This window comes from Neolamprologus multifasciatus, chromosome 16, assembly GCF_963576455.1.
Source record: "Neolamprologus multifasciatus chromosome 16, fNeoMul1.2, whole genome shotgun sequence".
NCBI lineage: Eukaryota > Metazoa > Chordata > Actinopteri > Cichliformes > Cichlidae > Neolamprologus > Neolamprologus multifasciatus.
The window spans coordinates 16,661,471-16,689,092 of record NC_140454.1 but is presented as its reverse complement, the minus strand read 5'-3'; the positions used below and the strand labels follow the sequence as shown (position 1 = coordinate 16,689,092).

At 38.2% G+C, this 27,622-nt stretch overlaps 1 protein-coding gene across 3 annotated transcripts; it reads right to left on the bottom strand.

Moving 5' to 3' along the window:
- Positions 1-1,834: 1,834 nt before the first annotated feature.
- LOC146500571 (poliovirus receptor-like) lies at positions 1,835-18,692 on the bottom strand. Of its 3 annotated transcripts, none has more exons than XM_085135814.1 (8): positions 18,468-18,692; positions 14,743-15,090; positions 14,321-14,623; positions 13,439-13,532; positions 8,423-8,577; positions 7,765-7,864; positions 6,293-6,362; positions 1,835-6,036 (listed from the first exon to the last, which is right to left on the bottom strand). In XM_085135814.1, exons 1-8 carry the CDS (start codon positions 18,535-18,537, stop codon positions 5,977-5,979), a joined length of 1,200 nt encoding a protein of 399 aa, XP_084991940.1. In that variant the 5' UTR covers positions 18,538-18,692; the 3' UTR covers positions 1,835-5,976. The 3 variants fall into 3 exon arrangements, 2 of the variants coding, with proteins under 2 accessions (XP_084991940.1, XP_084991941.1); XM_085135815.1 differs by having other exon boundaries at positions 1,835-6,006; XR_014869844.1 differs by having other exon boundaries at positions 5,994-6,036; positions 6,678-7,864.
- Between the last annotated feature and the right edge of the window lie 8,930 nt (positions 18,693-27,622).

Genomic DNA, 27,622 nt, shown 5'->3' with positions numbered 1-27,622 from the left:
GTGTGATCCATCGGTGGTGATATTTTGTGAGTTCATGCTTTAAGAATCAGCTCTCTTTTAACCAGTGCCTGGAAGACTGAAATTTAAAGCGCTATGAAATATTCTTACTGGAAACAGTCGCAAAGTGTGTTTCTCCATGATTGTAATGGGCTTTGGAGAAGTTCACTTATATGGGACACTGATCACATGAGATGGTAAGTCCTGAGTCTAAAAGGATTGCAGCGAGTCAATCCTTGAGACTTGATACTGAGACAAAGACTGCACCAACCACCTTAGGATTAGTAAATATGACATAATATTCACCCAGCCGGTAAGAACAGTGTGAATGCTTTGCTTTGTTTTGTTTTTTGCAGGAGCAGGAGGACAAGAGAGACCAGAGGGGGAGACTGTAGCTTCACATGAGAGTGTGGAACTGTAGACTTAACCCAGTGGTTGCTAATTTTGAGTTACTGATGTTTGCATTAAGAAAATTGTGTTTTAATGGTTGTGTTTTGATTAGGGTATCACATTATTGTTGGGAATGCCAAATGCTACAGTGGAGAAAACTTTTGATATCACTTATGACTGGAATATGTTACTATTAATCATAGCAGGCCACTGTAGAAGTCAATTAAATTTTATAGAAGAAAATAGCCAAAATCAAAACAATATTTATGAATAAAAGGGGAATGGTAGATTTGTCACATTCAAACTCGAGTTATGTAATAACAAACACTGGTCCACGTGATTTAGGTTCCCCCTTAAAATAGTCAATTATTAAAAGTAGAATACAACCGACAGGGGCATGTGCTAGGATGTGATACTGCAAAAGAACAACAGCAAAGTAAAGAAAGAAAACCTATTGTGTTTAGCTTTGATAAATTCGTTGGACATGCTCAGTGGAAAAAGGGCTGGTGCGACCAAGGTGTGGTTCGACATTTGAAAATGATACAGCTCCGGATGGGCCAGGTATCAGGGCATGGGAGGATGACAGACAATATTAAATGAGGAGAAGGAATTTTCTGGGATTGAAGATTCTCTGGGTGAGTGGTTGACTAAAGCAAAAGCTATCATTTTGTTATTGATTGGTAACTGATTGATAATTGGCCACATTCACAGCTGTATTAACTCGTTGTGGATGCAGTCTATTTCATGTTTAAGGACTCTAATTAACAGATTGAAAACAGTGACATTAAGGGAATAAGATGCAGTGCCACACTATCAGATGCCAGTGATGGTTGGACTCAGTGATGAATCAGGTGACCTGGATTCATGGCTGAATCTGTTATGGGGTGGCTGCGTGCAGGCAGGCGAAGGACCCAAAGTGCAAACTCCGGAGACAGAAAGTAACTCAAAACAGTTTTAATTTTAAACTCAAATGTAACATAACTGGAAAAATCAAAATAAACTTACAACGAAGGACTGAAAAAACACACAGCTAAATAAACGGTAGATCGCGACAATGACAAACTGAAACACAGGGCTTAAATACATAGAGGGAGCAATCAGGGAATGGACAACAGGAGGGAAACACAGCTGGGGCAAATCAGAACTGACGAGACAAGGAAGCGTAAACTGAACACACTGAGAAGAGACAGAAACCTTCAAAGTAAAACAGGAAACACAAAACACAGACTGAACAAAAGACACAGACTCACATGCAGGCACTACAACAGAGGGAACAGAGACGTGGGACCAGGGCAGACACAGACTGGACACGGGGATACAGCAGACAGGGGAGACAGCAACCAAGGATTACACAGAGACAAACCATAAGACCTGACTCACAAAAACCCAAAGACTAAAAATTATAAATAATATAATAAACTCAAAAGCCCTGGGTCAACGACCCAGGCATCCTAACAGAATCAAGACATAAATCCACCTGCTGTGGTCAGTGAGGGAAAGACAGCGGGGAAAGACGGAGTTGCAAATGTGAATTTCATGTTAACACACAGGTTTTGTTTCTAGGCAGTTCTGCGGATGCCGGCTCGGAACAGAGCCTGGAGGTCAACAGATTTAACATGATAATTAAACTGATTTCATTCCCTAACACAGGGTGGCAGAGCTGGAGCAAAGCTACTCATGAGGAGAATTTCTGATGTTTCCTGAGAAATGATGTCACTAACCTTTTCTTTTAATTTCTAGCTCCGGTGAATTGACACATGGGGGTGTGTCAAAAGCGGGGAATTTGAGTTTTAACATGAAACAATGGTTTCTATGATCATTTTTAATGACTTTATTTCTGTGTTTAATAATTTAGGTATGGTAAAACTTATAATGACCCAGAAGTTCCCAGACTTTTTCTAGAGAACCAGTTAAAACTTGTGAAAGGGGAGAAAATGTTAGGATTGAGAATGTTTTATAATTATTTTTATACACACACTGCAAATGTGATCATGAGAGTTGGCACTCAGTCTTTTGAAGGTCAAAAGCTTCGTTCGGCGTGACTGTCCGGACTGATATATTGTAGGAAATGACTTAGAGTGCAGAGGGGTAAATGCAAACATGCTTACACTCATAGATAATAATTAGACTAATTGTCCTGAACATGATATTCTAAGCCAACTTTGAATCACTAGAAGAAAAATTGCTAACAACATTAGATTATCAAGGCTAGTCAGAAAGGTGTTTGGCTTTTCTGTCTCTTACACAGAGAGGAGCAGACACCAGACTAGGTCATGGAGATAGGAGGATCCTTGGCAGCAGACACAGAGACTGCCAAGACAGCAATTGGGGTCAAAGGTAGTGCTGTTTGGGCTCCTGCTAGTCACCTCGAGAGGATCCCAGAACCACAGCAATAACCATGAAGGAGTTGGCGAAAATCCAGAAGCACCAGACCAAGGAGGTCCGAAAAGCTCTGACCAAAAAAGGGGGACACAGCTGTGACCCCAGAACACATAGATCTTTGACATAGGGGCAGAATAAATAACCTCATCTATGCAACAAACCGAAGGGTAGTCAACCCCTGACACTGAAGAAAGAAGAGAAGCAGAACATCCCCCGACTGGAAGACACTGGTAGCTGCAGAAATAAAATAAAGGTCAAAAGCTCCTCGGACAGAGGTTCTAGTCTGTGCATGTTTGAAGGCTTAAGGTATCACCATGATGAGGGTGGGGGGAAACTGGAGCACCAAAAATAAAGCTGGGGGAGAACTGGAGAGTGGTGGGAGTGTTATCTGTAACTACTGTTGTTGTAGCCATTATTTTTTCTTGCATTTGAATTGCCCAAACACAGCGATTATACTTCTAATCAAAGAATTGTTGAATCATGTGGATGTGAAAGAATGTGGATGTTTAGGTTTTATGACTTTGGAGGGGGCTGAAGCTATAAGAATGTGAGAAACGGTCAGACACTTCGACATCTGGTGGACACCCTCCTGTCCACATCTCCCGTCTGGACATTTATGCTCAAAGTGTTGTATGGAATAATGAGATTGTTGATTGAGCATTTATACACCGAGTGTTGTTCTTCCTTCAGCCCAAAGATCAAAGAATTCGAATATTTAACAATATTCAAGTTATCTCTGATCATGAGCAACCAAAATTTTTCCACCAGGGCATTTCTTCCTCAGAGATGATCCCAGCACCACACAAGACACAACCACTATCTTTAATCCATCGGATGATGAAAATGTGTCATATTTGTCATAAAAATTGACTTATTTCATTAAAAATTCTTAAGAGTGGATCTTCATCTCTTCTCTCTGATTAGAATCCACAACTGTGACACTATATAAATAACGGAAGGGATAATGAGTGGTAAGTATTTTAGTGGGGGCTTAGTATGAAGCAACGTCAACATAGCTAAGTCTGCAGCTTTCTTTGTTAATCCAGTCTTTCTTCACTCACACATTTAACTTTTCTTTATAGTCTTCTGCTTGCATTTATGGTCTGACACTGTGCCACAGTTGGTTTGTGGCCAGATCAAAGTAAAGTGAATTACACTGATCGAATATTTGTCAAGATAAACAGCTTAGAAATAAACTGATTGTTGTTAGTGTTTCCATTTGGTGGTTAAAAACATATTTATAGGTTTTTCTGTGCCACTAACTGAATACTTTATCACTTCTACTGCACACTTCTGTAACTTCCCAGCAGGTCATCATTTGTTGGCAATAGTGAGATATGTCTTAACAGGTTTCAGCGGAGACTCTGTAGCATTCATAGTGCATTAAAAGACTCATTGAAAGGACTTTAAACCATCTCTGGGCCATTATGTGTTCAGTATGAGTTACCATGGTGATCTAGAGAGGTTGAAAGAAAGACATCTTTGTGGCACTGCAATGTGGGATATAATGGTGCAGTGTATTTAATAGAACAAAGAAATAAAAGGTTTTTTTTATATTAATATGATAATGAGACAGGGGCATGCAGGTCATTTATGTTTATTCTATAAACTTAAAGCAAGTCAAAAAACATGGATTCTTATAAAAACACTAACTTGTAAGAACAAAACAGCAGTTTGAGACATTCTGACTTTCAGTTTCTAGTTACGGTGAGAATAGATAAAGAACTACTTTTAAATGATGTAGACACAGTTTCACATGTATAATGTTGGTATATTACTTCAGAAGATTTTATGAAATCAAACGTGAGTTTTTTTTTTTTCTTTTCTCCTGTGTCATAGACAGTATTGAAACATGTCAGGTAACCCACTGCAGTTCAAGTTTCTAGAAGACTTTTGTTTGCACCGGAGCTTTCCCTGGAACAATGCTACGTTACTCCCCCATCACACGCAGCACTTCTGAGATATTTTATTTGATAACACAATCAGTTGATCACTGTAGTCATTTTTCTGGTCAAACATTTTGTGAGTAAACCAAAGCTACAAAGAAGCTGTGTAGACTTGTGAAATGAATATAGTCATAACACTGTTCAGGAGAATTAGGAGCAGCTGGAGACTTGATAGTAAAGAATTAAACAAGATTACCCAAAAATTACAATCTGAGGGCTCGTGACCGAAACCAGTTTCCATCCATATGACGTGTTAGAAAGCTTTGGTTGGTTTATCTCATTTATACACGAGATCCTGTATCGCATTATCATGGATGACAGGTGTGATATATACTCTAAAAATATGTGTACTGAGGAACAAGTTCTTATAATATTTATGCGATTACAATTAAAAAATTTTTTTAAAAGTAGTAAAAAGATCAACAATGTAACACTTCATAAAGATAATTACAAAACAAACAAAAAAAATGCAGTGTAACTTAAAGCTGGTTAATTTAAAACAAAGCAAACAGCACACTTAAATCATTTAAGGCTTTAAAAAAGTTGCCACAAACATAAACACCCACCCCCTTCAATGAAAACAAAACAAGAAACAACAACAACAAAAGTCAGAACTATATGACACACGGAGAAGCTTTGCTGGTTGCTGCATTTTAAAACCAAACAGTCATTAACAACCAAAACTTTGCAAGATGGAATTCAGTTGAATGAACTGAAAAATATCCATCTGTCCACATCCATTTCTGGTCATTCATTTCACTTTTTATTTACTTCAGTCTTACTCTTACTCTCTCATCCATCCTGACTGAGTTGTCTGTAGTTTTGCTAGTATCCATGACTGGTAGCATGAGATGGTACCTGAAGTCTATTCAGGTTCCAGACATAGTTCAGCTGCTCCAGGACAGCATATTCATACTTGCTGTTGCAAAAACGTTTGCTCTGCATCTTTCAGCACAGTGTATTACATGAATGCTGAACAATAATATGCAAGAGTATTGACCCAGCAGCAGAGGTAGGAGCATTGCCACAGCTCTACAAAATGATATCAGTCAACTACTCGGTGGACTACTACTGCCCATGTTACTGATGAAACTGTCAAATCAGACTCAGTGAGGATGTCATGAGGTCCTAACATTCATAAATGGAGAAATGTCAATGGGGGAGGAATGTAAAAGATACCAAGAACTTTAACCTGGTCCTTATCTGTTTATTCCTCAGTCTGCAATGACACGTTGGTGGAGCCCTCAGTACAGGCGCTGTATTATCCATTTCTGCTTTCCACAGCTGTCAGCTGAGATCTCCGAGAGAGACAATTCAGATCCTTTGTATAAAATGGCATTTTAGTTATGACTGAATATGCAAGATTTTACAAGGACTATTTAAACTTTACTCCTAGAATATTCAAAACACAATAATAATAATTTTACTGCTAAGGGGCTCAGATATTTTAAGAAGAAAATTTAATAAAATTAATTGTACATAATTAAACTATATCTCCAGTAATTGGATACCTTAAATTATGCACACATATATTTAGGGTGATGTTTAAAATTGAGGGAAACAAAAAAGACTTTTACCTGCTCCCGGAGTATTTCTCTTTGGCTATTAGTCCCATTTTTAGAATCTTTTGAAACTAGATGATACCGCCTGTGAAAAAATACAAAAGACATAGCATTCACATTTTACGGTTAGGTTAGGAACTTTTAGGAGCAATAACAACTTTGTGTCTGTATCCCATCACATCTTAGTTTTTAATTCTCTTTTCCTCCTTTTGTGATTCTTTTCTGTTTTCAGATATTTTGTCACGGTTGCCGGGCCGTGTAGTGTTGGAGGAAAAGGACCCAAAATGCAGGCAATGACTGATGATATGAGTGAGAGTTTATTTACAAGTGGCAGAGTGACAAAAACAGGAAGTAAGACGAGAGAAGCTACTGAACAAACTGGGAAAACCAAATAGCAAACCTGAGATCATACGAGACAGGGTGAGGGGCAGTGAGACGCAGACTAAGGAAAAGAACACCATGAAATGCAGACGAGCCGACAACGAGCACAGACTGACACCCACAATATATACACACACACACACAAGGAGACCAGGTAATGACACACAGGTGGGAAGCACAGCTGATCCTAATACACAAGATGACCGGAGGATACAAGCTGAACACAGTGACACCGACCTTCAAAATAAACCAGACACAGACCTTCAAAATAAAACAGGAAAATCACAAACACAAACTCCAGGACACAAACAGGGCACAAGGGGAGGACACAGGATACCAAAATCAGAATAAACTAGAACAGAAGACAGTAATATTTTACCCAGCACTATGACATATTTATTGTTGATCTTTATGCATTTATTTTGTCCTCACTGTGAGGCACTGACCGAATTTGCTGTATTCAGGTGAATATACAACAAGTTTACAAGTACTGTCAAGTCCTTTGTTTTCTCTCCCCAATCAGTCGCGGTAGATGACCACCCCACTCTGAGCTTGGTTCTGCCGCAGGTCTCCCACTGGGTTTAAATCTGGGACTCTCCACCATTTGACCCTTAGAACTGAAGAAGCTTCTCGGATGAGAGATGAAACGTCTTCAATCAACTTAAAGAAGTCCAGACGCTTTTCTTTGCAAGATCCTTAGACTCCATTCTGTTCATCTTGCACTGAGACTGAGAGGTACTTTAAACCCATGTTGGAAGTTCACAGAAAAAGCTTCCAGGGTGCAAATGTAACACTTGGAATCCTCTCCAGACTTTTTACCTGTTTAATTTATAGTGCAGCCCACACTCTTCCGCAACAGTTTTAGAGGGAAATGCTGAATTATATTTGAGACCTTCAAAATATAATAAGACAACTGAGAATTGTATATAAAAGAACAAATATTACTGTCCAACCTCAGAGTCTGCACTGCCACGGCACTAGTTTTTTTTTTTTTTTTGGTACAAATGTGTGGACCTATTTGTACATCATGCAACTATGGTTTCATATGAGAAGTATTCGATATTGTGCTACATATTAAGTATCTGTGGAGTCATTGTTCTACATACTTTTTAAAATATTCAGATTTAGAAAAGCCCCATACTGCAGCTCCAATGACATTGAGGGAAACCAAAAGGCCAAATAAAGTCCAAGCAGTAGAGCAAGTTCCTGCAGGGACACAAAAAGGAAGAATATAATGAGTTCCCAGTTTCCTGCAATTCAGTTTTATATTTTCACATTTAGATGGCCCAGATGGTATTCAAACACCATGCAACACCTTCACTGAACACATAAATAACTTGTACTGACAAGATTTGTTACGCAAAGGTAAATCAAAGAAACACGAAACAAAATTGATATGGTGGTACATGGTCTACGCTTCAGTGGTGACTTGAATGATATTGTGTAATGAACTGGGTAGAGGATCAGTTGCCTATTCATTAACTTTTCTTTTGAATGCAGGTTGTAGTTTAAGCTAAATTTGATGTTTACAAAGGCATTCTAACATGTTTCTTGGGCATGGCTGGAAAATCATTGAAGCTCCATAAGGAGAGGTTTTACTCAAATTTGAGATGTTCAAGTATGCATTTATATAAACTTGTGGAGGGGTAGCACCAGAAAACAGAATAACATCAAAATGGCACAACATCAGTTCAAATCCAAAAGTCAGAAACAAATCCAGAAAGATTTGAACAAACTGCACAGCTAAATTCAAGCTGACCTCACCTGATGCCACATGCACATAGAGCTGACTGTGTTTACTTCCATGTGGATTAGATGCTTCACATCGATAGAGGCCGTTTAGACCAGAGGTCAGACTCAGCAGTTGTAGCTTCGCACCCTCTACTTTGACAGCAGACTCCAGCAAAGGATGGCCAGATCTGGAAAAACATGAACAAACTTTAATGTGAGATGTACAGAGAGGGCAGAAAACTGTGAGTTGTGTCAAAACTCACATTAATGTCAATTATTAGCCATTTGTCTTTCATTGCTCACCCCAAGATACTGTATTCTTTCATTTTAGCCTAAATGCAAAAGTAAAGCTAACCTTACATGTTACATCATTTCTTTCTTGGGCAGAAAAATTTCGTTTTAGTAATGTTTTGTACTGTGTACCCTCTTGTTCACCATTTTATAAGTTAAAAGAATCACATTTAAAGCAATTTTCTCTTTTGGATTAGTTTTTATTGCCTTATGTAGTGCATTGATTGGACGATTCAATAGGTCACATCTAAACAAAAGCAGGTTTGGATACCAGAAAATAAAACTAATGTTTCTCCACAGGGTCCACATAGCGCTCAATAACTCAATAACAGAAAGAACTAGTCTTAATCACTTAGTGTAGCTTTAGAGCAATAAACATAAAGCAACACTAACACAAACACGGCATTCACCAGGAATTCCTCACATCTAATGGATCATCAGCAGGAAACTACAGACAGAGAGCCCAAGAAAGACTACTGAGTGACACCAGTGCAGTTTAATGGATAGGAGTTTCCTCATAATGAAATAAAAAAGGAAAATAAAACAGCTTTAGTATGAGAAAAATATTCAAGTTATCTGTTATTCCTTTGTCTATTTATAAACATAACATTTGTTACTAGCAATCACTTCAAAATAATCTCAAGATGGAGTTTAGAGGGTGAAACTATTTTATTTTATATCATCCAAGTATGTCCTAACTTTCAATATGAACTCTGCACACATGCTGTAAATGACTGCCAAAGACTAGAAAATACAATGAATCATATCTTGGCCTTTGGCTTCACCTGCACAACAGTGGTGCCAAGGTAGGTGTACCTGGCAAAATTTATTTCCCCTGCGTCGGGAGCACGTGCTGAGCTGTCCAAATCACAGACAAACAGTGTCCCACATTCTTTATTTTTAGTTGTTAGCTCTTTATACAGTAAAGTTACAATGGGACACAAATAATATCAGGCTGATCCTTTTATTATTTATATTATTGGCCAACACAAGGCCTACTGGCTCTGATTTGAGAATTGGTTTCTATCTGCTGAGCTGAATCAGCCTACATACCTCCCCAGAGCTCCTGGACAGCCAAAACAACACAGCTGCAATACTTCCAGGTGCTTTCAAACAAGTTTGAACTGGCCTTTCTGTTACACATAATTTTCTTATACTGAAATGGACCTACTTGTGTATTTACTGGCAATATTTAGTTTTCAAGTGCAATTCTGCCACAAAGTGTTGTATCTTGCTTTTGATGGACAGTTTTTGTAGTTATCTTAGAGGGAAAAAATGGGATTCAGCTGCTCTGACGAGTTAATGATATCAACCAAAAATGTTGTCCCTCAAAACAAACAAGCAGACAGGAGTATTTCTTTCTGCAGGAGGTAGGTTGCAGAGTAGTTTTAATTTGGTATAATTTATATAATAATTATAATGCCCTGTAGTATTGGAGATAGCCACCCTTGGGAGGACTGCATTAATAAGCAAAGGGTTATCAGACCAGATGTTACACGCCATATAAAGCATACAACGCTTTGACTGTGAATATGGTTTCTGCAGAATAAGACAGCATAGCAGTGGCTTAACTTTTGTTAAGTTGCATACCACAGATTGATAAAGAGTTGATAAAGAGTTCCTACACTCAGGTTGATCATTGACCATTTTTAAACAATAACTAAAACCAGTATGATGCAGAGGTACAAAGGTTACAAAGATAAACAAACTCCCACATACTGCCTTGCTCACGTTTGGTATGTGATAAAATGACAATAGTTAAGTCGATTCAACCTTAATGGGCATGTATATGGGCAATATCTCTGCATTCCCGCACACACATAAAAGGGTGTCCTCGCTAGTCGACCTATCATATCTGGGGGGGTTTTAAGTTTTGTTGTCTGTTCCCGATCCCTCATTTTCTTCTGTATGCGTATGGCGGTGTTCATGCCTTCGTGCAACACGGGCCTGGAAAGTTTTCCCTCCCTGAAGCCAGCCATATCTGCCAGGTGATCACACTCACCTGGCACCTGATGCTAATCATCCTCATCATGGGCTTACAAATGAACTGAGTGGATGCGCTTCAATCAAGGCTGGATTGTTGAGTAACAGTCAATAAACTCCACCTTGCCAGGTGAAGTTGCCTTTGTCTGTTGTCAGTAAAAAAGTGAATTAACCTTTGTGTCTTGTTTTACCTGAAGGGAGAGTCAGAGCTCAGAAACCCAGCATATAGGGAGTTGTTTCCACAGTCACATACCAACTTTCCTGATGACAAAGCCGCAGAGAGTGCGCCTCATGACCTCGAACATACTCACACAAACCCTTTGAACAGGAAGGTCATGATCACACGCTGACGCCTTTCCCTTTTAAAAGCTTTTGCGTTCTCATTAAGTTGTCACCATTAAGTGTATTTTATTTTCTTAATTTTCTTTCAGATTCAAAGTAGCAATTTCACCCTTGAGCTCTCTGTTTGAAATGTTTCTCTTTAGATTGAAAAGTTTAGAATTTCGATCTAAACCTATGTTAGTATTTTTTAAACATGTTTTTATATATATTTTTATATATTAATTGTAATCTATCATCTTTATTGATACACTTTATTTTGCTTGGTTTTTTTGTGATGTCAGTGTTTTTTCAATTAATTGGAGAAAAAAAGTTTGAAACTTTACTTGCTAACTTTCAGAAATCTTAAAGTGCATGAGAGGGGTTATGCCAAGGTTACTTTTTTTAATTGCGCAGTAAAAAATGGTTAAAGCGAGATTAGTCCTAATTTGAAATAATTGAGCCTCATTGAGCTAAAACGTTAAAGTCAAACATTATGTTAACAAGTTTATTTTGTGCATGTGGATCAATGCAATAAGACTTGGCAATTTCAGTAAAATAAATACTTTATAAAGGAAGATATCCTTTTATGGCAAATTTGAACTACAACATATCCTAATACCACTGAGAACATTGGCCTTCCCCTCCTAAGTGCTCACCACCCATGGAGGCACCATAGCTATTGGGTGCAGTCTGTATTGGGCGGTGGTTGAGGATGCTGCCTTTGGATGCTGTTGGGCACTTAGTTGAAACACCTCTTCAATGGTGGGTGGAGGTTCAGGGCGGTGATCCTGTGAATGTTAATCTAGGAATTCGATATTTATGGTCTATCATTACGCTCCTATTGTTATTTGGTCCTTGTACAACTGTAGTAAGAGCTGGTCCATTTTGCTAGTACTAAGTCAAATCCGTTCCGAGTAGGTGTTGGACTTGGCCAAGACTGCTTAATTCACACTCTGCTTATGAGCTGAGTATGTGTTCCAAAGTAAGGCTGTCTATGTGCTCTAGTCTAGGCCAGCTGTCCACAACTCCCGGGTCACGGACTAGTACCGGTCCATCAGTCGTTTAGTACCAGGCCGCAAGAGTTGAGGCTCGGGTGTAAAATGTATGGTTTTGAGGGTTTTTAGCAGTTTTTGTTATTTTATTTTTATCGTTTTTATCGTTAACTCTGTTTCCCTGGGTCTTTTCCGGTGAGTTCTGAAAAATCTTCTTTTTTAGGTACCGGTACTGGTTTTATTTTGATGTATTTATCCGCAACACCTGAAAGGCCAGTCTGTGAAAATAATGTCAGACATATACCGGTCCGTGGTGCAAAAAAGGGTGGGGACCACTGGCCTAGGCCAGTGTTTCCCAACAACTGTGCCATGGCACATAGCTGTGCCTTGAGAAATGATCAGGTGTGCTGTGGAAAAATATCTGGTGCCAACTGATTAGTACTCTAAGCGAACGACGTGAGTAACGGACAGAACAATTACATTCTTTTCCACTAGAGGGCAGTACAACTACTCCATCCAATTAAATGGATTTGCAACTGCCAGTTAAACAGAAGAAGACAAAGATGAAATTATATAATAGTCATACTGTGAGACATGCAGCACATAATAGCAACAGATAAATATTTGAAAAGGAAAAAGTCAAAAGGTCAGTCTGACCTTGGTCCCCAGATGAAGGCCCTAGCATAGTGGGCAAAAGAAAGCAAAAAAGGTATACTGGGAGCAAAATGAACCACTTCCACTATCTGATAATTTTTGCACAGAGAAAAATTATCAGAATGCTTTTTGTGACATTTTTGTTTGGTGTTGTGCTGTGATTTTTCTAACGTGAAAAATGTTCCGTGGCTCCAAATGGTTGGGAAACATTGGCCTATGCTGGATGCAGGGTGCAGTTTGCACTTTACCACTGCACTCTGCTACTTTAGTGCAATAAAACAAATAAATATCCATGTCTTCACTCTTCAAACGTTGTAGACTGCTCCAGCATTTTCCTCCACCCTGCATACCAATTAAAACCAGCTGATTGTAGCAAAGTGCTCATGAAGCAAAGGTATGCTTGATGTTTGTTTTTCCCTTTCTGGACTTCATTCAGTTAACTCAAGAACCTTTGTAGCATAATTGTAATGCAAGTAACAACATATTAGTAACTAATTATATTACTGAATTTAGTATAGTGCTAATGGTATATTACTGTATAACTGATAATGTAATGTGATTACAGTAAAGTCTTACTTTGGAACATGTTTCACTGAATACTGCTACATGATGTAATATAGCCTTAAATACAATACCTCTGTCTCAGGGTTTATTTTTTGTGTCAAAGAACATAAATCAAACTCTGAGGGTGCAGTTTAAACTCTTTTTGAACCACATCTTGAACACAGTATAATTAAGATCAACTAAAAAAAAAAAAAAAACAGAGTACTAAAATGTTTTGGTTAAACCATTCTACAAATTAGTTTACCTGCTCCAGTTATATTTAGCTTTTGGGTTGGCTTCTGCCATGCACTCAAATGTGTCCTCTGAAATCAGGCTGATGTTCACTTCTGTGGGAGAGACTGCAAAAAAAGAAAAGAACAGATTTAATCCTGAAATAAAGAAATAACATTTCACACGTATTTAAATCCTATAATGTTACATAAAGTGAATGAATGAGCTTTCTCTTTCAAAATAGCCTCAGTTATTTTTGTCTTATGGTTTGACCCAACAAATCTCTTCCTCATTATCAAATTATCCTTGTGAGAGCAATTTGTTTTCATTTATATTTTTTCCCCACTTCCAAAAAATGTCTGAAATGTCTATTTCTGCTTGATATTTTGACAATTGACCATTTACTCAAAGGAAAGTCATGAGATCAAAGATGATGTGGCAAGTAAAAAAAATCCTGAAGAAGAAGAACAACTTTAAATATTTTATGTTTTCTGTTGCAGAAAGTATGTAAGTGAGGGTTACTGTCTAACAAAAAATGATTTAGAGTTATAAATACCTATATTATAAGCACTGAATGATCAGACTTTGCTTTTCTTTTGGTTTTTAAAGTATTTTATCATTAAATATGTGCATGGCTAGATAACAATGAGTAACCAGTATAGAGAAATTATCCAAGATGTTTTTGCAGACTTTCTACAGTTTAGTAATTAAACAACTGAGTTTAATGCTGGGTGGTGTGTGTCTGCGACGTGCCTTTTTAAAATAGAACAACATGACATTCAGGTAATAATTCTGACTTGTCTTGTATCATACACGACAGTTTTAAACAAAAATCTGATCAAATCATTAAACTTTTTAAATCAACAGTGACACAAAAGAAGACAAATAATAAACTACATGAGCAGCTGATACTCACAGTAAACCTGTATGGTGAAGGGCAAACTTATTTCTTTAGTCAGGAAGTCACCGCTGATGACACACTGGACCTGTTGACCGTTAATCTCTCTCGTTGGAACGCCAAACAAAGAGCTGACTGTGGTAGTCGTACCGTTGTCATACTGGATGGAGTTTGTTGTCGTCCTCACTTTATCTCCCAAAGCACCAGTGAGCCACCTCACCTCTGCAGGAGGCTTCGAGTCAGCAGCCGTGCAGGTAGCAAATAAAATCTCTTCTGTGCCAAAAGTGGGAAGATTGTCCTTGATGCTTGTGAAAGGAGGCACTAGGAGAGTTACAGCACACAATTACTTAACATGTGAGCAACATGGTGAAAGTAACTGTTTCAAACACAAGCGCAAAGAGAATTATTCTAAATAAAAGTTGTGTTTTTTTCTTCCATACCAGTCACTTTTAGAGGTATTTCAGTCTTCTTAGTTCCACCGGGAAACAAGGTGAAGATGCACGTGTAGCTGCCTTCATCCTTCAGGGCAACATTGGCTAACTGGAGAGTTGCATTTTTGTCATTAAAATTCCCGATATATTTAAATCGATCATCACGTCCATTGACAAACCGTGGTTCTTGACTTGGTCCAACAGTGATAAAATTGTCATTACTGGGTTTTTCTCTGGTCCTCCTCTGCCAGGTAATCTGTGTCAAGTCTTCCGTGGAGTCAGTGAGTCTGAGTTTGCAAGGTAAGATAGCTGTATCGCCTTGAACCACTGTCACACTTCCACCAATCACCTGCAGAGCTGTAAAGTAAATGAAAAAGTATTAATGATGAAAAAGTTGAAATAGAGTGCCCAATAAGGTTTACAGGATTAAACTCTAAAGTATAAGTTAACTTGTATCTGACCTCCTGTTTTGTTTTTGTTTTTTTATGCAAGGCATAACACATTAATCATTATGTGTTGCAGGAACACTTGATGGTATTTATGACAAACTGGACTCAACCTCACACTGTATGGACAGACAATCAAAAATCATGTAGCGGAAAAAAAAATTGGTCAGCTGTATTATATTTTATGCTCCAGCTACTGACTGAACACCATGGCTTTAATTTTGGTTTGCATCATGCTTTTTCAAGATGTACTACTGCTCAGCTAGTAGTTAGTGAGCATTCACAGACAAACATGGAAAAATACAGACAATGGTGGCAATCTGCTATCAACCAAAGTAAACACTTAGTTATTGGTGCAGCACCTAATTTAACCAATTTCACCCAGCAAGAGACTGCAACCTCCAGGAACTACTGCCACCGAGTCTGGAAATACACATTTCTCATGTGCTCAGGGATATTCAAATCCAATGTTGGAATAATCTATTCTGCTTAGGAAGTTACTAAATGAGTAGGTATAAGTACCTGCAGGGCATCTGTATACATTTAAATAAAGAGCTGACATGTCTGTGTAAATGAGTGTGTGTACTATATTAGAGATGGCACGATACCACTTTTTTATGTCCGATACCGATACCGATATCATAAATTTGGATATCTGCCGATACCGATATGAATCCGATATAGTGTTTTTTAATCAATAAAACGTTTTTTTTTAAATATCTTGCTGCATTTTGTATAAGTTTATACTCAAGTTTAAATAAATAACAACACTAAAGCTATTCTGTTATACCTGTATGTAAAAAATACACTGCGCCCAAAATATTTCATAGTTCAGCAACACTGATCAATCTAATAAACGTAAACCTGCTCCATCCTCCCTATTCTGGTATTTTAAAGAGTACTTAGCAGAAATATCAAGCAACCTAACTAATAGGGTTGCAAACTCCCAGCAAAAAAAAAATAGGGAACCACCCCCCACCCTCCAGCTCATGATGCTTAATCGATGTAATCAAATTAAATTTGATGCAGGGGGAAAATGCACAGAAAGAAATTATTTTTCAAGAATAATTAAATAGATTCAACATCTTTCTTCAACAGAATTGCAGACTGCACAGATGGTACCTTCCCAAAGGAAAAAGTACTATAGCTTACTAGGGTATATTAGACTTAACAGTTACTATATACAGTAATGGACTTCTATGTATTTTACATCAGATTAAAACTTTGGGTGTAAGAGTCAGATAATTATTTATTAAAAGCTAGACATTTTAAATGAGAACAAGAAAGAAAAGTATGTCTTTGTGCCCCCTTTTCCCTGTTCATGCCCTATCGGCCCCCCCTGGCTAAACTTTGCTAGATCCGCCCCTGCACAGTTACCAGCCGTCAGCTATGTAGAAAACGATCCTGGTCTAGAAAGTAATATTAAATAAATTCTAACAACAGCTTATCAAGCTTAAACATGCTGCTGTTGTTCAGCCGCTGGTTTCCTCTTTCTGGTGCAAAGTGGGCCAAAAACAAAGAAGAGAGACAGACTCGCGACAGAAAAGCCGATCAGCTGATCATTAAGCAGTTTCACGATTGAAGTAGCAGCAGGAGAGAGAGAGAGAGGCAGTCGCTCCATATATCTGTTGTTAAGCTTAACATGGGAACGCTTTACAAACATTCAGAGATGAACTTACACACTTGCTTTACTTCTCTCTGGGAAAACTTCCTCGGAGATGAAATGCTGGTTTGCTAGCAAGGCTACAAATACACACAGCGGCTCTATCACGTGATGCACACTGCTGCTACGTGCTACAGTTATGAGCCGAGTTACTCCGTGTAGCAAGTTTTGTGAGGTGCTTTTTTGATATTTAATGGATCGATTACATTTTTTATTTCTCGCCGATATCCGATCCAGTAATTTGGGTCAGTATCGGACCGATACCGATACGTAATATCGGATCGGTCCATCTCTATACTATATATATGATATTATTATGATATGATAATATTAAAAGGGTATTTGGTGACAGACAAACAAGGTTTTTCAAAGTTCAGTTGTTAGTTTCAACATGCAGGTTGTTGTGTGCTAAAAACAACGGCCACCAGGCCAAAGCAATGGTTTTGTCTCGATCAGCGTTAACCCCGCCCCCTGAGTTTGATGGGTGAGGTTGACAATTAAAATAAATTCATGGTGAGACCTGAAGGAGTCAACTGTGCCAAAATGTATTAATTAAATATACCATTAAATAATTATTTAAATGTGGCAATAATTAATTAATTAAAAAAAATTAATTCATTATTTCCCATTTTAATTATTTATTGCCACATTTAATTGATTATTTAATGGTGTTGGTTGGCATTGGCAGTCCTGGCGTTTCATATATCCAGATACCCCCAGAGTGCAAGAATCCAAGGAAGACAAAGAGCGAGGCAACCGTGCCACCCTCCTGGAAAGAGCTGAGGAGAGCCCCAGACGAGGGGTCACCCAGCAGCCACGGAGCAGGAGCCAGGGGCGGTTGCAGTGATGTGCCCATGAGCTCCGCCGACAGCCAGCTGTGCCAGAGTGGACAGAGCCCCAGGCCCAGAGGCCGAGGGCACCCCACCCCCCAAAGGGGCCCGACCGAGCCACAGGCGCCAGGTCCTGACAAGGAAGCCGGTGCTTACCTGAGCGCCCAGCCCGGACACCAAGAATCACCAACGCACTGTTTGAGGGCGTCAGCCACTGGCAGGGAGAGTGGTGAGGGGAGACAGGCCTCCATAGCTTGGAGGACCTGAGATGTCCCTAGAGAGGTGGCGTCTAATACCCAACCTGTGGGCACACACAGATACAAACATCCATTCCCATCGCCATGCACACATACTCAGCATTCACCCAACGTCGAGATGGACATAAATAGACACTGTACACACAATCACACTCCTCAAACATACTCTAAACCCCAGGTCCAGGTATCCTTTCCCCTAGAGGGGGAAACTGCACCTAGACCAAGGAGGTGTTAACTTTTCCCTGGAGTGGAGACAAAGAGATCGCCCCCGAGTCCCGATCCCTCCGCCCGCTCATATGTAGCGTTGATGCGTGTGTGTTCTAAGGTGCACACGTCTGTTCTTTTTACGTTACGTTACGTAAATCTGAATACACGCGCACAGATCTGTTTCGCACACGCTGACTGAGATTGACACATGAATCTGTTTCTACAAATACCCCATCTTTCTTAGCGTTTGCCTTTTGATCTATGACTGTAGTTATATGAGCTGTGTTGTAGTGCAAGCATGCATGAATAAAGACAAAATCTTTCTACATACCGTCAGCACCGCTGCTCAGCAGGAGCACAGCCAGCAGCACCAGGCAAGGTGCCAAAAAGAAACAACACATTTCAATTTTTCCTGAAATAACTGCGCCCGAAAAAACAAACAAGTCCACCAATTTGCTCTTCTTTTTCCTGCGAGCAACTACCCATGCACAACAGGGTTGAGTTCAGTTAACAAGTTAGAAACACGTTTGTGAGGGCGTGTGAGAAAAAACAACGTCCCTCCGTAACTCCGTAGGTGGAGTCAGAGGAGCAGGTTGTAAAAGAAAGCTACTTAGTCTAAGAAAGCAAGTAAAAGAAAAGTAAGTGGGTTGCAATTACATGGTCCTTTGCCCTTTATTTTGTTCGGATCACAAAATTAAGAAATTTGCTTTCAAATGTTTGTTTGTTTTTGTTTTGTTTGCATCCCAGAAGTTTTTCCTTGATGATCATTCCTCTTTGATTGTACTTTTTGATTGGTAAGACAGTACAGTTTTGTTAAACACAAGTTTTATGATGCCTGTTAGTGGCATCAACATAAATATTCAATTAAGAGTCAGCGAGGAAGATTTTCAACCACCTTAAAGCTGGTGACGAACAAAAAACAGGCTATGTCTGTTACAAAATGCTCATACACACCACTAAGTATGTCTAAAATTAACATTGTTAACAAGTGTTTAATTTAAACAAGAATACAAGAAACATAAACTGATTGTTCTTCTTCTTTTCGATTACACCTGTCCAGATGAAAAGTGTTTAAGTTCACTTGAAAAAGCCACGAGAAGCATCCAAATACATTTTTAGAAAGCGCCTCACTTTCAGAGTCTTAAAGTAACTGAGCAATTTTAAAAATTGTGTTTAATATTTGGGCGAAAATCATTTGCAGTCAGTTACTGGCTAAAATTTAGAATCACTTCTAGACTCAAGTCAGAAATCACCAAACACTGTAGGCTATATCAATAATTTACACACTTGGGTGGTGTGTCATACTTTCCATTGTCATTTTAAATGTTATCTAAGTTTCGACTTATTTAGAACTGTTAGTCATTTGAACTTTGGCCCGCTCCTCCACCTCCACCCTCCACGTTGCTTTAAAAGTATGCCTTTGTTTGGGATCCCTGAACCTTTTAGTTTTAATTCCTTTGGATCACAGATCTGTAATAAAATTAAAAACATCCCTAAATGGTATAGAATGTAATAGATCATGTGAAACGTTTCAGTTCATTCATATTATTCATATTCATTCATTTCCCATCACTCATCATCATTCATTCAGATGAAAATACACTGTTTCAGACCAAATAAATAAATTTAAAAAAGGGACTGAAGAATAGAATCAGAATACTTCTGATGAGATGGTGGGTAGTGTCCTTTAAACTTCTACCAGACTATGTGGACCATTTGGTGGGGTCAAATGCACAGAATCAGAATAGAATTTATTGGACAAGTATATGTGGAAACACATACAAGGAATTTGGTTCTGGTCGATGGTGTCTCTCAAACGCAGCAATGCAAAACACACAACATATCAGCCAGAAAAGACGAAATAAACAATACACAATATCTACAAACAACAATTCAAAACATTAAAGAGCGAAGATTAGGGAGCATTAACAAAATCAGTGCTTTTGTCACCCAGGAATTGCCTGTTGCCTAACCCAGGCCCCACTGCATGGTTCAGGTGCCAGTTGCAGACCTACCAATTCTGGTGTTCTCAGGAAAATGACAATGAAGCTGCAGGTCTGTGAGCAGACCATCTAGTTTTACAACCGGAAGACCTGTAACTCAGGTGAACTTCCTTTTCATAATACATGGCTAATTAAAGTCACTGCATGCAGTGCTATTCGAAGGTGAATCAATTCTGTTAAATTTACAGTGTGCATTCAAACATTGCTCAAAGGTACAAAAATAAATGGGATTAACTATGACTATGAAAAGAACCTTTGACAGGCTAGGACAAGTAGTGGATGTCTAACCTTTTATCTGGGCATTGCTGGAATACCTCCATAGGGAGAGTCATTTTTTGTGTGTAGATTTTCAGGTTTTTATTTGTTTTCTTTGATAGAAGTCCAAAGAAAAGAAAACAGAATCACATCTGAATGACACAACACCAGCAAAAGCTCAAATACAGATAATATATTACTCAAACAGATGACTCAGACAGTACTTAAACATCATGCATCACCTGTCTCTAAAACATTCAAAAACTTTCATGTACTGACAAGTAGTGATATGTCATGAGCGAAAGCCATTTGGGAGCCAAAAGAGCTGGCACTTTGGGAGTTGTGGCACAAGAGCCGGCTCTCTGAAAAGAGAAAAGACTTTCCATCATTACTGACAAGATCTGAGGTAGAAAAAGCAAGTGAGACAAATTTGTTATTTGGAAAGAACTACAAGCTAAGATACGTTTTTAACATCAAGTGGTTGAACTGGTTGTAATGTACTGGGTGGTGCATTACTCATGTGCTCTTTAATTTGGCCATAGGGTAACTTAACCACTACTTTAAAGTAACTGCTCTCCAACAAAGTCTAAACTCTCGTTTGGGCATGAAATGGGCGAATTCCTAAAGAGGGAGAGTCCAATTCTAGATGTTAAAGTCTCTGTGTCTCTTTCTTTTGTTCTCCTTTGATAGAAGAACACAAGAAAAAAAAGAAACATCTGAATGACACAACAGCAGCAAAAAAACCAAACAATTTCTAAAAAAGATCTGGACAAACTGCACATCTAAGTCCAAGCTGACCTCAGCTGATGTCACGTGCATATAGAGCTGACCGAGTTTCCTTCCATATGTGCTAGACGCTTCACACTGAGTTATCAGGTTTGAAGGGGCCCCCTCTAAAGTATACTGAAGAAACAGCATGGACCCTCTTGCCCACTGCAGCAGGTGCCATGGGAAAGTAATGTAGTAAGTAAAACTGTATTCATATAGCATCTATTAAGATATAAAAATCACAAAATTCTTCACAAGAGCCAGCTACGTGAAAACCAAAACAAGAGAAATTATTAGAACTATCACACTCCACAGCCTCTCTGGGAAGGTCTGTGCCAGAGTACTGCAGAGTCCATCTGTTGAATGTTGAATGTCAGATTCAAGAGGAACAATGCCGTTTTCACTGGGGTTTCTTATGTGGGTTGCTTTGAAAATGCTAGGTATGTGGCCATTATTATGAGCCACTTGACTGCTGTACAGCCACAGTGGCAGGCTTGTTCTTCATTGGTGGTTGTAAGTCAGACCAATTCCCAGTGGGTGATGGACTCCAGCAGGACTCAGTGTCCCAGCAGATGAGCAAAAGTCTGTTGATGCATATCACAAATCTTCACTCCACACCCAACTCTGCTATGAAACTGTAAATTAGATGGGAGCAGAGTGGTTTAAAAAAAACCCACCTTGATCGCTGAAATTAAAATTTGAGTTTGCTTCTGTCACAGACTCAAATGAGTCCTCTTAGTCGACTGAACTGTTCACCTCTGCAGGAGAGACTGCAAAAAATATAGTGAGAAATGTGTTCATCTTGAACCAAGGAAATATTAATGCTATCAAAAGTACAAAAGTAAATACTATCAGAAATGTTTTAGTAAATTCTGGTTACTTTTCCATTTCGTTCCAAAGCTATTTTAGAAACAATTCTTTTACTGCTGGCACAGCTCTGTTTATTAGGACCTTCATGTTTACGGTGCCTTTCTGTTTGAGATGTTAAAGCACAGGATGCAGTTTCTCAACACATTTTCCTCTAGTCATTATCCTCTAATGTCAGGCCTATATTCATGGTTTTCATGTACATACATTAATAGCTTGAAGCTCTAAATTTGAGTTATATTGACCTCAATAAATATTACTGTTGTGTTACTTATTTTTGAGTCCAAAATAAACACCCAGGTGTTTTATGTTTCTGCAATCTTAAAATGAATGAATCGCTGGTTCTGCATCATTCAAACCACAAACAACTAAAATTGAACTAAAAAAAAACTAAATAAAAATACATTTGTTTGAATTTTTTTAAATTTTAATTAATTAATTAATTTTATTTTTTTTAATGTTTTTATTTTAATATAGACATTTCTGACCATTATAAGTGAGTTACACCAAATGTCACAACACCCCTCAACAAAGAGAAGTATGTTTAGAAAGGTGTTTACAGAATTTTGATGGTGTGTCTTTTTTGTTAACAATACCGATGTAGGGTTTTGTAAAAATAAGTGAAAGTATAAAGATTACTTTTATAAACAAATATATTTCATCATTAGATTAAAAAAATGCCTCATGGCGAGATAAGGTTGAATAAAGTGCACTGAGTGCCTGAGGAAGTTTTGAAGCAATAAAACAATATTTAATGACTTTCTAAATCACCAAATTGATCTGTAACCATCCCTGTGGTTTCAGTAAGGTACAGATTAACAACTTGAATTCTGTCACGGCTGCGACGTTAGTTGTGTGATGTGGAGAGAAGGACCCAAATGCAAGCACAGATGTAGGATTTGTTATGATATAACTTTATTTACAGAGGGGTGAAACAAACTACAAACAAGGGCTGAACATAAGAGCTGCTACACTGCTAAACCTAAACTGGAAAGACTAACTAAACAAACCTGAAACGCAGATAGAACACAGGGAACGACAGGCAAAGATGACATTGAGGGTGACATGCAGAAAGCTACACAGAAGACAGACCAGTAACAAGTAGAAAAAAAGACTTAAATTGGAGACATTGGACCAGGGCAGGCACAGAGACACAGAACAAAAGGAGCTCAAAATCAAAAAACAGATACCAAACCCTAAGAACAAGATAATCCTAACAAGAATTAACTTGAAACATAAGATAATAATCAAAACCAAAACCACTGAGTCCACAGGCTCAGGACCATAACACATTCATCAAATCTATTCTGCCAGCAGAGAATTAATATCATATTATGACATTTATTAAGTATCTAAATTAATTTAATAAACTATTTAAAATTTGTTATACATTTTTTTTGCTGCCAATAGAAAAAGAAAAGGAATACAATCAGGGAAACACTAAGACATTACACAGTATTTAAAAAAAATTTTAAAAAAAAATTACACCTTCCCACTGTCGTGCACAGGGGTCCAAGAGATATTTTAAGAATTGTGAAGTTATTTTCTGCATAATCGATTGTTCAGTTACAGCATAAACTGCCATAGCAAGCTATAGCAGTAGGTAGTGAACCAGAAAATCCAGTGTTAACCCTGAAGTTACCCAGATAAGCCAAAATCAGACATATGCAGGTAATTGTATTATAGGCTTAGGCCTCTAGATTTAAAACAAGGTATTAACATGGTGAAAACTTTCCATGGATATGAATGGGTTACTTTTTGGTTGCCTTGGTTATCTTTAAAAAAAATATATATATATTTTTGGATCAATAATAAACTCCAGTAAGGAGCACCACTCGTCAAGCATGGGAGAGTCTGTGGAGGTTTATTACTGCACAAATGTTTCTGGCAATCTGTACATTCTGCAGCTGTGGACTGTTGTAGAGCCCTTTGTGTGACCCTGAGGGATCAAGATTATGTCGACTTACCTCGGACTGACTTTTATTTACTTCACTTTGAAAAAATGCTGTATGCATCCTCCTTTTATTTAGTTTAGTTAGTCTGTTTAAAGTAAGTACTCAATGTTTACTTATTTGCTGGTAATATGTGGGCAATAGATGACGGGTTAATTTATATATATCTATATCTTTATATGATTATCAGCATATGCATAACAAAAAGAACCCCCTAAAACCTCTACATATCATCATACCTCCACTCAGGAGCACAGTCACCAGCACCAGATGACACAGTATCACATACTTTCACGTGCTTTAATACAACGGATGTCAGACTGAGAAGGAAATTGCCAACATTCCTCTGACACATCTAACGTGAAGAAATGTCACGCCCCAAGAGTTCTTCAACAGTACCTCTTTGTGAACCTCTTTCTGGCTGTTACTGTGGTCAGGCTGTGTGTAGACTTTCAAGTTGTGCATAGTTTCAAGTAAAGTTCACTAATAATTTGTTACCTTTATACATTTAAAATAGACTCAAACCATTCATTAGTGCAAAACCGTAGTGCTTCCAGCATCCTCAATACTGTTGTGTTGCTGTAATTCTGCCAGTGAACATTACTGTAATATGATTACCAGAATTATAAACAGCTGCGTCCTTTAAAAAGGCAGTTACTGCTGTTACCTGTACAGAGTCAAAGTATTCATGTTCTTTTGAAAAAGCCACAAAGTGCTTTCAAAACTTGCAAGATCCAAATACCTAGACTTTTAGGTAGTTTCTGCCGCACCCTGGTAAAATAAACCACATTTAAACACATGTGATGTTCCACAGGCTTTTTCCAAAAGCACTGCATTTTTGCACAGTTACCAAGTGCTGTAACCTAAAACACATGGCACCTGTTTGTGATTGTTATAAAATATTAATTAATTATTTAGTTAAATTTAGCATATTTAACATCATTACACGTGGTGCTATCCACTGGTAAATTATTTGGGTTCATTTAAGCAGTCAAACCTCACTCCCATCCCCACACCAACTCAAAAAAGAGCTCATGTACCATCACTGGTAGCAAGCAGGTTGGGCTGAAGAAAACATATTGATAAAATATAAAGTTCTTTTTAAGTACTTAGAAGCATTTATTGAAACGACTGAACAATCTTCACAGCAGTCCTTCAAAATTGGTATCAAGAGCATTAAAGTGTGTCTAGGTTGAGAACAGTTTTGTCCCATAGTTCCAGAACTATTGTGTAGAGGTAGTGTTTACCAGAAAGTGTTATCTGTTATGATTTACTGTGGTAACATGTAGCTGTTCTCACAAGCTGTTTCAGTGGCAGTTGAATGAATTGTTGTGTCCACCAGAGGGTAGTGTTGATCCAGAAATGAGGGATTTAGCTGCAATTCTGTCTATGCCACGCTGTATAATCTGCTTCTATCCCATAATTAATATCATACTTTATTTTGTTATTGGCTTTAATAGCAAATGTGAAAGAATCATTGAAATAGGTGTTTAAATTATTTCCTACTTGTACCAATTTCAGAACCAAATCCTTACTCGAAAGCCAGAGTGCGTGCTTAATGTGTGGCAGCAAATGCAGTCCTTAAGTACTGTGACATAGTCTCATGTCTCTGACTGGACATTATTAAACGGGGACTGGACTGAACCATGTTCCAGAGATCGTGGGTTATTTTGTCCACTATAATAATGTTGGGATGAAACAGAAGTATGATGCAAATACATTTGTGAGCAGAACCACAGGAATTCTACAGACTTCTTGAAGGACATTCAAAGCTCTTCTTCGGATGTTTGCTGCCTTTTTGTCTCTATCAAGATGGTCCCACACTGTTTCAATGATGTTGAGTTTCATTGTTTTTCTTTCCAGGAAAGCTTCTATTATATATAATGAAAACAATCAAATTTTAGTTCATCACTTGATAAGACCTGATATCTCTAATTTTAATCACAGTTCTTGTGTTATCTGACATTTTTTGTATATTCAAAATATTATTATGTGTTTTTGTTACAGAGTGCTTGTAACAAAGTGCCAGAAGATATTATTTAAAATGGGTTCTTTGCTAAGCTGTCTCTTACTTGCAGATGCAACACTGGTTTATCCGCCGAGTTTGCTGCCTTTTATTTTAATGCATGAATGATTTATATTTCAGTGTTAAGTGTCTTTGTGTTCTGGGCCAGCCTTGCTGTTGTATGTTTGCTGTGTTTTAACTTTTGTACCACAGTCTTTGTGTCTACATGCAGAGCCCTGCTAACTGTGTTCACAGGCTTGTAAATCAGTCTGCAAAGTAAGAGAATAAAATATTGAGAAATGTCTTCTTTTTTGTTCTAATGATTTGAGAGCATTGATCCAAGTATACAGCTGGACAGACAATAAAACATTTCAGTTTCACCACAGGGTCCATCAAGCTCTCAGTCATGTCACATGATTAACACCAGTTGAAAGAAGAAGAAGAAGAGTTTGCTGTCTCAACCACTGAATAAACCAATTAATGTAGTTTTAGAGCTACTTAAGATAAAAAAAAAGAAAAGAAAAAAGAAACACTTAATATTTAAATACACTAACACTGCATTTACCAGGAATTTCTCATTTTTAATGGATCCGCAGTGAAGTACAGAAAGAGAAGCCAAGGACTGCCGAGTGACACTGGTGCAGTTTAAAGTGAAAATAATTTATGCGTAATCAAATTCACAGTGTAAATAAAACTGCTTTGCGAAAAAAAAAAAAAACATGTTTTTTTTTTTTATTCCATTGTCGGTTTGTGAACAACATGGATTTAGTTTAAGTTTTAAAGTTAAACTCCAACTCATTTGACAATTTGACAACAAATGGTTTAAAAAAAAATCACCACAGTTTCTTCCTGTGAATGGATCTGGATTTTAAAATGTTCAGTTTCTGTGGTGAGCTGTTCAATAATCAGCATTTACTTCAAAGCACATTGGTCGAGAACCTCAGGGTATAACTATTTAATTTTTTAATTGTTAGTTTCTTGACCTCTCTGTATTTTCAGTGTTCACTCAGTGTGAACCGACACATCGACAGCAATGTCTCAGTCAGTAACATTTTCCCTCCTTCACTTTCCAGTTTACAGTCTCCAGCTATGAGGAAGTGTCAGGATACCCAGTGTGTGGCAGGCAGATGTGAGAGTAACAGAAGGAATTAAAATACCAGCAGGACACATGGCCAGAGGGAGATTCCGACACTGGACGGAGGGAGACAGAGAATATATACGAGAGGGAGTCAGGGGAGAGAGAAAACACCTGTGTACACAAACGTGATCTAACGGATGAGACAGGGGGAGCTAAACTGAACATGATGCACACAGGATGAAAAGAACTGTCAGAAAAAAACAGAAAACACCAGGAACACTAAGACTAAGACTAACACTAACACTAAGACGCAGACTAAATACAGAGAACACAGCGAGGACCCAGGGTGACAGAGCAAGGGACGGAAACAGCGAGCGACATAATTCAGGAGCCAAACTGGCAAATAAACATAGAGACAAGATTGACTTAACAAGTAGAGACTGGGGGAAGGACACAGAGACGGGACAAAACCGTGAAGGGGACCAAACAACCTAAACTAGAAGTATAGATAAACTCAAAAGCACAAGAAAACCAAACTAAGAAACATAAGTCACACGG

Bases quoted from the DNA above. Each gene is read 5' to 3' on its own strand.
- LOC146500571 (XM_085135814.1), bottom strand. From the start codon at position 18,537: ATGTGTTGTTTCTTTTTGGCACCTTGCCTGGTGCTGCTGGCTGTGCTC. The intron at 15,091-18,467 runs GTATGTAGAAAG...TTTACTTTACAG, and splicing joins GCTGAGCAGCGGTGCTGACG to CTCTGCAGGTGATTGGTGGA. The intron at 14,624-14,742 runs GTATGGAAGAAA...TAACTCTCCTAG, and splicing joins AATACCTCTAAAAGTGACTG to TGCCTCCTTTCACAAGCATC.